The 13,163-nt window shown below is 39.9% G+C and overlaps 1 protein-coding gene across 3 annotated transcripts in view; it reads left to right on the top strand.

Moving 5' to 3' along the window:
- RERE (arginine-glutamic acid dipeptide repeats) overlaps positions 1-13,163 on the top strand; it is a 416,446-nt gene that overhangs the window by 255,638 nt on the left and 147,645 nt on the right. For all 3 annotated transcript variants that reach the window (XM_070385173.1, XM_070385171.1, XM_070385172.1), the window contains one exon: positions 3,506-3,610. In XM_070385173.1, the coding sequence (XP_070241274.1) occupies positions 3,506-3,610 (105 nt within the window). The remainder of the gene's footprint in view (positions 1-3,505; positions 3,611-13,163) is intronic.

Raw genomic sequence — 13,163 nt, 5'->3', positions numbered from 1 at the left:
ATTTCTCCCACCATCAATTCCTCTATGCTCTTCTAGAACTTCATATAAACAGAATCATACAGTATGTAATTTTTTGTGTGTGTGGCTTCTTTTACACAGCTTTTAGTTTTTGAGATTTTTCACAATGTGCTATGTATCAGTAACTCTTTCCTGTGTATTGTTGTCTAGTAATCTCATTGTAAAATAGATAGTACTTTGTTTACCTGTTTCTTTGTTGATGGACATTTGTACCAAGGCTAGTGTGAACAAACTGTTACAGACAACAGCAAAAGCACAGTAAAGGAAGCAGTAATGATAGAAGCAGAAATTTATGAGGAAAAAACATTAGGTCTAATTAATCAAGTACTTTAAAGAATTCTGATATTTTATTAAAGGGTTGTTATAACCAACTGGGATTTATTCCAGGAATGCAGGGTAGGTTAATGCTCGAGACTCTGTTAATACCATATACCATGTTAATAAATCTAGGGGAAAAGCTTATCCCCAAAACTATGGTTGTGGTACATTTATTCTAAAGTGGGTGTCGTGTTTAATGGGAATACCCGAGAGACATTTCCACTGAGATCAGGAAGAAGGAGAAGATGTCCTCAGTTTCCACTACCTTCCACGTTTTCATTGCATTAGCCGAACAGTGCAGCTGGAGACTTCCTTTTGTTGTTCAGTTGCTAAGTCTGAACTGATTCTTTGCGACTCCATGAGCCGTGGCTCTCCAGGCTCCTTTTTCCATGGGATTTTTCAGGCAAGCATACTGGGATGGGTTGTCATTTCTTCTTCCAGGGGATCTTTCCACCTCAGGTATTAAACCCTCATCTTCTTGTCAGGTGAATTCTTTACCACTGAGCTACTAGGGAAGCCCTCACTAGAAGCTTAAGAAAGGATGAAGAAGAAGTGAAACTATGTTTATTTGCATATACAGTTAGCATTCGGGAAAACCTCAGAGAATCAATGATTAAACTGTATCATATGCTAAAAAATTGAGTAGCAGGATATAAAATTAACATGTGAAAATCCATACTCCTCCTATAATTAAACAGGAAACAGGTGAAGGACATAGTGGTAGATAAAATCCCATTAGTACAGTTTCATAGTCATTTATCAGATGACAGCCTTCTCTTCTCACTGATCTGGGTTTTCCCTAAACCATTTGTGTTGCCACTCCAGTAAAGAATCTGCCTGCAAGTGTGGAAGATCTGGGTTCGATCCCTGGCTTGGGAAGATCACCTGGAGGAGGTCATGGCAATCTACTCCAGTGTTCTTACCTGGAGAATCCCCATGGACAGAGGAGCCTGGTGGGCTACTGTCCATGGGGTCAAAAAGACTCAGACACAATTGAGCAACTGAGCACAGCATAGCCATGTCCTTCCCTGGGAGCATTTTGGCAGTGGTTTTGGGTGTCACAGTGATGGCGCATGTGGGTGCTTTGGGGCAGAGGCCAGTGATGCTGCTCACTACAGGAAAGCTGCTGTCAACAAAGGATTTTAAGTAAAATTTAAAATTCATTTCTCTTGGAACTTTAGGAATTCAATAGTATTTTTATTAAATTTCTAAAATGGAGATTGTCTGAGATCATCTTGTCTTCTGTCCAGTACTGAGGCTTTGGTCACAGGTTCCTTAAGCTCTATGGGAAAGGAGGGCATTGCTTTTTGATTTGGCAGGAAGTGAATGAACATCTGCCATGTTGACATCCCTCAGTTTCTTTCACTAACACCTTGGCCGGTAGCAAGTGTGTGCATGTTGTTAACGTGCCAGTTCGTGGACCCTTGTGGGAATGGAATGCCTATTCAAGCAGTGGGAGATCACATCCCTGGAAGTGTCTCACATGTGTTGTTGATGAACCTTTGATCCACCAATTCTCTCTACTCTGATCTTAGCCGTTGGCTTCCACTTGAGTGGAAGTACTCTTTTCCACTCCAGTACTCTTGCCTGGAAAATCCCATGGACGGAGGAACCTGGTAGGCTGCAGTCCATGGCATGGGGTCACGAAGAGTCGGACACGACGGAGTGACTTCACTTTCACTTTTCACTTTCATGCATTGGAGAAGGAAATGGCAACCCACTCCAGTGTTCTTGCCTGGAGAATCCCAGGGACGGGGGAGCCTGGTGGGCTGCCGTCTGTGGGCCCGCACACAGTCAGACACGACTGAAGCGACTTAGCAGTAGCAGTAGCAATGATGTTAAAGTTGCCTAAATGGCTGAGGGAGTTGAAATTCTTAAAACCTCCCTGTCTTCTTGGGAATCTCAGAAGTTCTCCCAACACTCCAGTGTGTGCATAGGTGTGTGTCATGGGGAGGTGGGCGGTACCTCATGATGTGATGTAAATGACATTTACATTTGGAGCCTGGAAACTCTGCTTCAGGAGTTAAGTAATGTAGAACGCTCAACTATATTGTGGTCTAACTTATGTTAGTAGATGAACCTGCCTTACTGTATTTCGATGGCAAAGTATTTTCTAGTGTAGTCATTTACACTACAGTTACGTGAAAATTTTTAGTTACTGAAAATTTGGGAACTGTGTATTTATATATTCAAACACATGTATATATTTAAAAAGTTAAAATTTCTCCAGGTTTTAATTTCCAAGACAGTGAATTTCTTCCATACTCAGTTACACTTTCTCCTTATCTTAAGGCAGCAGGAGGAAAAGGCCCATTTTGCTTTGATGATTACAAAGACTTTAGGTGGATTTTTGGGTAAAGTAGTGTGACTGTGGTTTAAATTTTCCCCCAAAATATTTCATATCCTTTAATCCCAATCCTGCCCTTAGTTTATCTTTGTTGTTTAATTTTATTATAAGACTGAGATAAAAGCAGTTATGTTGTAAAGTTGTAGGTAAAAGCAGTCATGAAACAAAAAATATATGTATTATTGGACATTTTCTTATTTTGGGGGGAAACTCCCATTTTTCTGAATAGATAATTAACGAGTTTGTCACCATATTCTGCATTTTCTTGGAGTACTATGGATTGAGTTACATCTCCCTCACTCTTACCTTTCCAGCAGTAATATTTTTTTTTATAAGGGAAAGAGTACTTTTTATTACATACCTCTTACCAGTTCAGTTCAGTTCAGTCGCTCAGTTGTGTCCAACTCTTTGCAACCCCCTGAACTGCAGCACACCAGGCCTCCCTGTCCATCACCAACTCCCAGAGTCCACCCAAACCCATGTCGATTGAGTCGGTGATGCCATCCAATCATCTCATCCTCTGTCGTCCCCTTCTCCTTCTGCCCTCAATCTTTCCCAGAATCAGGATCTTTTCAAATGAGTCAGCTCTTTACATCAGGTGGCCAAAGTATTGGAGTTTCAGCTTCATCATCAGTCCTTCCAGTGAACACCCAGAACTGATCTCCTTTAGGATGGACTGGTTGGATCTCCTTGCACTCCAAGGGACTCTCAAGAGTCTTCTCCAGCACCACAGTTCAAAAACATCAGTTCTTCTGCCAGCAGTATTTTGATTTACAAAGCAGTTGACAGTATTGCTAACATTTTTTGTTTGTTTATTTTCAGAGGGAAGTGTAACATCTCCCATTTTTCTGACATATTTGCTGCTAGAGAGTTTAAGGCCCGAGTGGATTCATTCTTCTACATACTAGGCTACAACCCTGAGACAAGGTAAGTGCATCACATGGGCCCCTAGGTTGAGAACTTCAGCTTCGCGCGCGCGTGTGTGTGTGTGTGTGTGTGTGTGTTTGTCTGCACTTCTGGGCATATACTCCTAAGATGAGAAAGAAAGAGAGAGAGACACAAAGTCCTGTAGTAAATCTCTTTGAAAAGAGCTGTAATTAATGTCTGTGGTATCTAAAGCAGCTTGCCCCCTGCTGCCTCACTCATTAAGAAAAGGAAAAGTGAGAAATTTGGGTTTGCAGAGGGCAAGATAAAGACGTATGTTTCGTTGGTCTGTATTTTGAACTTATTATGAACTGTACTCTCATGAACATTCATTCAAACTTTCCATTATACCATACTGAAAATACTAGGACATTGTGGTTGTGTTGATTAGTAATTTGTTCCTTTAATAAATCCCCAGGAACACTCACTGAAATATCTCTAGTAAGACTGCTAGTATAAGATGGATACATCCATTTCTCAGCCATCTTGGTAAATAGAATTATTACTTTTTGAATGAAAAGCAACAGAGTCAAAATACTATAATTTAACAGAAGAAATTGTTTGTCTCTAATAGGCTGTAATTTTAACTCATCCCATGAGAGAATGTCTGTAAGACTGTATGTATTCATATTTATCTTGTATCACTCATGTGACTGTGTGTTTTATTAAGGATTTTAAAAAATGAGAGGTCATTAGATGACCAGGTAGTCTATGCTTGCTCAGGACAATCAAGACATAATCTGCAAGTACAGTGATTGAGTAAGAAATGAAAGATGCTTGGCTCAAGGAAGTTAGTGGGAGAACTACGTTAAGTATAATTGTATGATGTGTGTTGTTTTAGTGAAAACTTGTTTCTGGGAGATGCTGAGAAATGATAGATAACATTTAGAATGTTGCTGTTTAGGTCATCAAACTAGGGTCAATAAAAGGGAACGTATTCTTTTTTGTGGTTCTAAGAGGCTGAATTAAGCTCGGTTGGAACATATATATTAGTCTTTCTCTCCATATGTATATTAGACAACAGCTATGGGGTAATAGTCACCTTTTTTGCTTACCTTTAAAAAAAAAAGCAATGAATTTGAGTTTCGTTTTCATTTTCAAAAGTATGCTCTATTCCAATGACAGAGAAGGTGATCAGCAGTAATGTTTAAATAGCACCTTCTGTTTCAGAATGTTTATTTTACATATGTGTTAATTAGCTGCCTGGTCATATCTTTTTGTTGCCCCAGTGAAGTGTGGGACACTTGAACTTGGTCTTCTGTCTGGATGCACAGTTGTCTGTTACTACAATGATGTTGTGTTTATTTAACTTTGTGATAGTAGCTGTCATATTGCACAAGTTAGATTGTTTGAGGGAATTTTGTGTTTTAAGTGTTTAGCTCTTGGGTTCAGAACAGCCAGTCAGATTCTTTTTTCACTAGTTTTGGTTTTGCATCTATTTTTGCGGAATGCTTATTTACAGTGATTTGTAACTTACCTGTGTTAGGCTGAAGACTCAAACACAAACTCCTGTCTCATTTTTTTATATGTTGCTGGCAGTCATGATACTTCATTGATACTTGCCATCAATTTTGCTTTAAAACCTGAGTTAGGCGTGTGATAGAGGAATCTATTATTACTTATCTCAGCTGAAAAGGCAACACTGAACCATGCCTGTAGCAGCACTTTTACAGGCTCTGCATCCTGAATCACTCTAGTGCTTTGGCCTTAGCCCCATTCATTCATTTCTGTTCTTGTTCCCTGTGTCCAGCTTGTGTTGGTGTAGTGTAAGAGCTTGGGGGTTGTTGGATGAATTGAGCAGTTCATCATATAAAATTTTAATGTGTCCTTTTAAGTGGTAAGTTGGTGGCAGGTCTCAAAAAGTGAGTGTGAATGTTTCCAGTGATGAGCCAGTGTGACACAAGCTCACTGGTTTCACCATGAACATTACTTTCTCCCTCTGAAGTTCTAGGTTTGATGTACACATCCCATAGTTTCTCAAATCATCAGAAGTGTGTGTGTGATTTGGCAGAGTTTAGAAAACTGTGTGTCTTCTCCTCCTGGTTTATGCACAACGCAGTCCTTAGAATGCTTGGGGTGCATGCTCTTTGTTTCTGCCTTTGTTTCAGGTTTGTGAGGGAGGGGGCAGTGGGGTGAGCTGGTTTCTCATATGGTTATCTACCATGTGGATGAGCGGGACCAGCATGGGATGGTGTCTGCCAGGTGTTGTGTGCTGACTTGGTGCCCCGAGTCATCTGGAGAGGATTATCAGACTGTTGTAGTAATAATCCTGTGAGATGGTGCACTGACTGATCAGTAAGACCACTGGAGGTTAAAGAATGATTCTGTGACTCCTAACTTTGATGACTGTTTCCCTCCCTTTAATTAGTGTGGGAACTCTAAGTGAGCAGCTAAAACTGAAGTTTAAGATGAAGATATTTCCATAGCAAATTTTCTGATGGTAGTTAACAGTTGACTTAGGTAATTTTCCATAATTTATTTAGCATCTTAGCCAGCACTGAATGTTAGGTTTTTTTTTCCTTCTTCTAACATTTATCACAGATCCTTTTATAGGCTACTTTTCCTCCCTAACTTCGTTATTACATTCTTGAAAGCTCTGAAAATCAAAAAAAATTTCTAAGTTGGGTGCTAAAACTCTCATTTGACCATGAGGTCAAAGTTGGCCTGAACTGATATGAGACTTTTTATATTCCTAATATAGTTCAGTTTGCTTTTTGCACAACTTTGACTACAAATTACCAATATGATAGGATAGGGGTCATTGCTCAGACACTGCTGGGGTATTACGTGATGTATAAACTATGGAACTTCCTAAATCCAAGAAATTCTTACATCTGAAAATCCTCTAGTCCTAAGGATCTTGGCTCAGGGATTGTCATATTGTGTTCTTGCTAACCATGACATTTAAGGAACTAAACTTGAGCAAAAAATACGGGAGTAGATGTTTCTAGCTTTAGTGAAGAGTTATTAGTCATTCAGTTGTGTCCAGCTTTTTTGCAACTCCATGGACTGTAGCCCATAGGCTCCTGTTCATGGACTTCTCCAGGCAAGAATATTGGAGTGGGTAGCCATTCCCTTCTCCAGGGGATCTTTCTGACCCAGGAATTGAACCCCGGTCTCCTGCATTGTAGGAGGATTCTTTACCATCTGAGCCACCAGAGAAGTCCTTTTAGCTTTAAGTACGGATAGCATCACCGACTCAATGGACATGGGTTTGGGTGGACTCCGGGAGTTGCTGATGGACAGGGAGGTCTGGTGTAATGCGGTTCATGGGGTCGCAAAGAGTCGGACGTGACTGAGCGACTGAACTGAACTGAACAATACAGACTACAAGGGGCTGGCAAATGAGAGAGAACTTGGAACCTTCGGTAACTGGAGTTTCCTTTTGGAGTTTGTTTTAATGTTTCTGCACTCAGGGAGTGTTCACTTTTGCTCCACAGATAAGCTTCACTCCAAATTTACTTCTGCAGTCAGCATGCCCTGCAACATAATGTCATTATGTTCTCATTTTCTTTGAAGTGTCTTATCTAAAATCTGGTTAGAAACTTTAAATAAAGTCAATAAATTTCAGCTTAGAGGTCCTAGTACATAACACCAAGTTGCACTTTTCACTTTCATGCATTGGAGAAGGAAATGGCAACCCACTCCAGTGTTCTTGCCTGAAGAATCCCAGGGACAGGGGAGCCTGGTGGGCTGCTGTCTATGGGGTCACACAGTCAGACATGACTGAAGTGACTTAGCAGCAGCAGCAGCCCGTATATATGTATTTGGCCAAAACACCAATATCCTTGGTTGAACTAAAGTAGGATTGATCCTTGCTTAGAAAAAGAGCCAGGCCATAGAGATCTAGTTCCATCCGTCCATTTCTTGTCCCTGTTGTTTGTCTAGTACCTCATGAACATTTAATCTGACTGCTTGATCATTTTGTTAAGACCAGCCACCTGGAAAGATCTCCCCTTTTGGACCCAGGCAGCCTGGGTTCTGATCTGTGCTGCCACTTCATCTCTGTGTCCATAGGTAAAGCTTGTACTTCCTGGACCGTTTTCAGCTTTAGTAAAATGGGGAAAACAAAAACAGGGTAGCTTTTGTAAACTGTCAAGATTTTTAGTTGCTTCTCAGGAATTGCAAAAATAATTATAAATTTTCTTTTGAAGAAAAGATTGAGAAATATCTTTTTAAAAACCCTGTAAAATGTTAAATCCAAAAGCAAAACATGAGCTACTTCCTAAGAAGTCTTCCTTCTACCAGGTAGATTGTTAACTGTGAGATTGATTTTGCTGACATGTAGACGTCCAAGCACTGGGGATTCTTGCCTCTCCTTGGAATATGATAAAATCTTTGAGAACATACAGTTGCTAAAAATGTATGGTAAATTCCTTCATTGACCATGATGAAACTGACTGAACAGTTACAGTAAGTATGTGAGTGATGTTGATGTGAAATAATACATTTCTACAGTCAGAATATTTTATTGAAAAATTTGCGAGGCAAAATTGGAAAAAAAATACTGAGAGAGCGATTTGGGCTTTTTATAGCAAATGAGAGTGTTCTCCGTGTAGCTCAGGGTGGGGATTATTGAATATTTGTTCTTTCCCTCATCTTCCCATCGCCCCACCTCTGTAGGTTCAACCTGTTGGCCAGTGCCGTGTGTGTGTGCGCGTGTGTGAGAATTTTGACCTTTTCTGAGTCTATACCTTTCATTTCTTGGAAAAGTTTTTCTTACCTTTCTGCCTCAGACCAGTGAGTTAGGAGGGGAAGGAGGAAATAGTGAGTAGGGTCCTAGGAAGAACAGGTTTGCAGAGTGGCCATGTGAAAGAGGTGCCTTTATTCTTAAATTATTAAGCATGGATTTTCCCAGGATCCAGTCCCTTTGTTTCCCCTTGCTAAATAAGAATACCTTGGGTCTCTAAGGTGTGTTCAGGAATAGTAAGGAAAAAGGGATAGTAAGGTGATGGCACCCCACTCCAGTACTCTTGGCTGGAAAATCCCATGGATGGAGGAGCCTGGTAGGCTGCAGTCCATGGGGTCTCGAAGAGTCAGACACGACTGAGCGACTTCACTTTCACTTTTCACTTTCATGCATTGGAAAAGGAAATGGCAACCCACTCCAGTGTTCTTGCCTGGAGAATCCCAGGGACAGGGGAGCCTGGTGGGCTGCCCTCTATGGGGTTGCACAGAGTTGGACACAACTAAAGCGACTTAGCAGCAGCAGCAGCAGCAAGGTTATTTAAAATGTAGCATTCTGTGTATCAGCTGGCCCCTGGGCAATCCCACTCTGTAATACAGTTTTATACAAGCATCAGTGGGCTCTTCTAAGACTTTGGCTGTAGCATGAAACATCTGATTATATTCTTGCTTCTTTGCGCCTTGAACATGAGTCATCTCTTGGTAATCAGGTAGAAAGCAAGTAGATCACCTGAATTCACCTGTGCCCTCTCTGTTTATCTTTTTCCAGGAAGCAGGGTTCTTTTTTTTTTTTAAGCAATATTGAAGCTTAACTATTATTATCCTTACATTTAGTAGTAATCATAAACAGAGGCACTTGCAAGAATTTGTATTTAATCTTCCCCACAATGGTGACAATCATGTTATTAATCATAGCAATATTGTTTACCTGACACTGTGCTGAGTGTTTTACTTGCTTGATTCATTTCATTTTACTTTGTTTGGAAACAGTCTTGACCATACAGAACTGTTGCAAGTGCAGTAGAAAACCTCTGTTTAACTGAACCATTTGAAAATAATTGTCACCAGGAGGCTATATCACACTCTAATAGTCTGTGTAGTTCCTGTGAACAAGGGCATTTTCTTACATAACCCCAATATTGCCTTCAGAATCAGGAAATTGTCAAGGAAACATTATTGCCCTGGAGTTCTCAGACCCTTCTGAAGTTTCTAAACAAAAGGCTATAGCAGAAGGAATCCAGTGCAGCATTACGTGGTTAGTTGTCATAGGTCTGTTCAGTCTCTTTCAATCAGACAAGTTTCTCCTTCCTTCACCATGATGTTGGTACTTTGGGAGATTATCAGCTAATTGTTTTGTAGACTGTTGCTCACTTTGCATTGATGATGTTTCCTTCTCATTAGATTTACATCATATATCTTTGACAGGGACACTGCAAATGTGTGTTCTTTTTTCTACATCCTGTCGTGTTATACAATTCTAGTTTGTCCCATTACTGGTAATGTTCATTCTCATTTGTTGAATAAGGTGGTATTTGCCAGGTTTTGCAATTGTACAGTTTCTCTTTTTCCTTTTACAATTGATGACCATTTTGTAAGGTAGTTGCTTTGAGACCCTGTAGATACCTTCTTCCTCATAATAGTTTGAATTATTCATTTATTTATATCAGGGTGGACTAATGGTTGCCGATTAATCTGTTGTAATTGTTGTTCAGTTGATATGTCTTTTGTGACTCTTTGCAACCCCATGGACTGCAGCAGCCAGGCTCCTCTGTCCTTCAATATCTCACAGAGTTTTCTCAAATTCATGTCCATTGAGTTGGTGGTGATATCTAACCATCTCATCCTCTGCCACTGCCTTCTCCTCTTATCCTCAGTCTTTCACAGCATCAAGGTCTCCTCCAGTGAGTCAGCTCACATCAGGTGAGCGAACTATTGGAGCTTCAGCTTCTGCATCAGTCCTTCCAGTGAATATTCAGAGTTGATTTCCTTTAGAATTGACTGGTTTTCTCTCCTTGCTGTCTAAGGTTATAATCTGTTACTGTCATTCACTTTGAGGTCCCATTTTGGTGAATAGTACTTAGGAACCCGGATCAGGTGCTCCGTGTGTTCACTGCTTTGTGTCATGTTCTCAGGCCGCCAAAGTGAACAGGGCTCGGAGGCTGAGGGTCAGGGAGGTAACGCATGCTGTGTTTACACCTACATTTCTGTGTGTGTCTGTCCGTCCATGAGTTCATACCAAACTTTCCAATTCTAGTCTAATACCACAAGGTTCTTGCTAATTTTTTTTTTTTGCTTTTCCTTATTTGTAATTATCTCATCTTTAACAGTAGAAAATTTCATCTCAGTGTCCTATCTTTACTTCCAGTTTCCTGTCCCAGACTCTGCTCTCTCTCACACATGGATGGATTTTGACTTCTTGAGCTGTAATTTTAGTAGGTTTATCATTTGCTATTTCTTAGTGTGACCTCTAGGAATCAAATTTGTAATATCATCTGTTCAAGGTGTGTGGGATAACGACTCCTACTGCCATGCAGTGAATGCTTACTCTTAGATTAATTATTTTGTTCCTGTAAAGGCTCAGTTAGGTTGGCATTATCTTTATTTTATAAATGAGGAAAAATTGATATTATATTAAATAGATGCCTAAGGCATACAGTTAGTAAACAGGAAACCCCAATGCTGTTTGACTCAAAACTTTGTGCTGTTAATTTCTATGGTTTCATCATAGATTGATTCATATACAACATATTTTCTTCTGGCTGTTTGGGGAAATAACTTTGTTTTTCTAATAAAGAAAAACATGTACCTACTAAAGAATAACTTGACAAATTTAAAAATTAAAGAAGCAAAAGTGTTATAATGGTAATTCTATAAATCATATTTGTGTTTTTCCTTAAATATATATCTTTGTGCTTGTATAGGTATTTGTGTGTATATTAAGATTATAATTAATATGTTTATACATAATGTACAAGTAATCACACATTCCTCTATTTGTCCATCTTCTTCTGCTAAGAACATAATTCCATGTTATGAAACATTTTACAAACATTTGTGACGAGCACCTTGTATATACCATCCTAGGGATGTGCTGTAATTTTTCTATTCAGTTCATATTATTGGACATTTATGGTTTTCTCATTGTTTAAATAGCATGATCAAATAACATTGTGACCGTCCTTTTTCAACATAAATATTTGTACTTCAGCTGAAAAGCGAGTGTGAGTGGATTTTCCTTATTTCAGTGAATTTGGATCTGAGACATTTCAAAATTCACTTCTGTTTTAGTGAAGTCATCTTTTCTACTCATAATGGCTCATGGTCTTTGTACAGCTTTTGGGGACAAAAAGCTGGAGCTGCATATAAATATTCTCTGGTTTGCTTTTCCTGTGTCATCACATTTGAGCTCTTGAAACATTCACCAGAGGTGGCAGGAATTGGAGACAGTTGAGAGACAGCATATGTATTTGGAAACACAGCCTACTAAAGAACTTTAATAGGACCAAAACCCAGATTTGATCATTCCAAAAACCCTTTTGCAGTGAACATCTACAAATACTGCATAAAATACCACAGAACTTTTAAATGCAGAGCTGAGCTCACAAGAATGAAGAGAAACTAAAAAGTTTAGGAGTCGGAGTGAGAGGAATTGAGTCATTTGCTCATCTTCATGCAGATCTTTGGTTTTGACACTCAGCAGGTATAGGAGATGAGGTTTTGATTTCAGGGGTTTAGGAAGTTGGAGCTGAGAGCCTGTGTGAAGTTAGGGTCATCAAAGGTCTATTCTTTTGGTGGAAGGATAAACTAGTTAACATATCTGGGACTAGAGGAAAATGACAGAGAAACATGTCTAGGTTTGGAACTCCAGACCAAAAAAGGAACAGGGGGAAGAGATCGAGAAGTCGTCTTATAATTCGTAACTTTGGGCCTTGCTCCCAAGACTGCTAAGTCACTTCAGTCGTGTCCAACTCTGTGTGACCCCATAGACAGCAGCCCACCAGGCTCCCCCATCCCTGGAATTCTCCAGGCAAGAACACTGGAGTGGGTTGCCATTTCCTTCTCCAATGCATGAAAGTGAAAAGTGAGAGTGAAGTCACTCAGTCGTGTCCGACTCTTAGCGACCCCCTGGACTGCAGCCTACTAGGCTCCTCCATCCCTGGGATTTTCCAGGCAGGAGTATTGGAGTGGGGTGCCATTGCCTTCTCCATGCTCCCAAGACAGTTTAGGCTTAAATTTGCACTCTTGAAAAATATAAGAACCCCATCATGAGAAGATAATATAGAAAGCCACCCTGGACACCTGACAGAAGCATGTGCAATTTTGGGGGAAGTACATGCCCTAATTCAAACATGTAGACTATGTACAGATAAAATATCTTTGACTTCTGAGCTCACTGTCAAAAATTACAAAATGTTGGAAGAAACTGTGTGTCATCAACTTGAATCAGATAAATGGTAAGAATGTCATTGCTAGAACTGTCAGAAAGAGACTGTATACTAGGCTTAAAAAAAATAGAACTTTAATTTTTATGTAAGCATAGTCTGAAAGGAAGCAGTCCTAGGCTGGTATGAGGCTCTGCATCACCTCTGTGATCCTTAACTTTAGCTGTTAGTTTGTGCTCAAGGTGGTGATGGAATGGTAGCCATAACACCCAGATTTAAGGCTGGAAGAAAGAAGGAGTAGGTAAGAAATGCATGCCTTCTCCCTTTAAAGGCAGTTTTCATAATTTAGACAGAACTTCTCCTTTTGTTCTCATTAGGACAACAGGAAAAAAAATTAAACTCATGCTTTACAGGTGAATTCTACCAGCCTTCTAGAGAATGGAGAAAAATGGTGTAGGTTTCCCAAGTTATTTTATGAGACAAGTAAA

Source organism: Bos mutus, chromosome 16 (assembly GCF_027580195.1).
Source record: "Bos mutus isolate GX-2022 chromosome 16, NWIPB_WYAK_1.1, whole genome shotgun sequence".
Taxonomy (NCBI): Eukaryota; Metazoa; Chordata; class Mammalia; order Artiodactyla; family Bovidae; genus Bos; species Bos mutus.
This window is presented reverse-complemented; position numbering and strand designations above follow the sequence as displayed.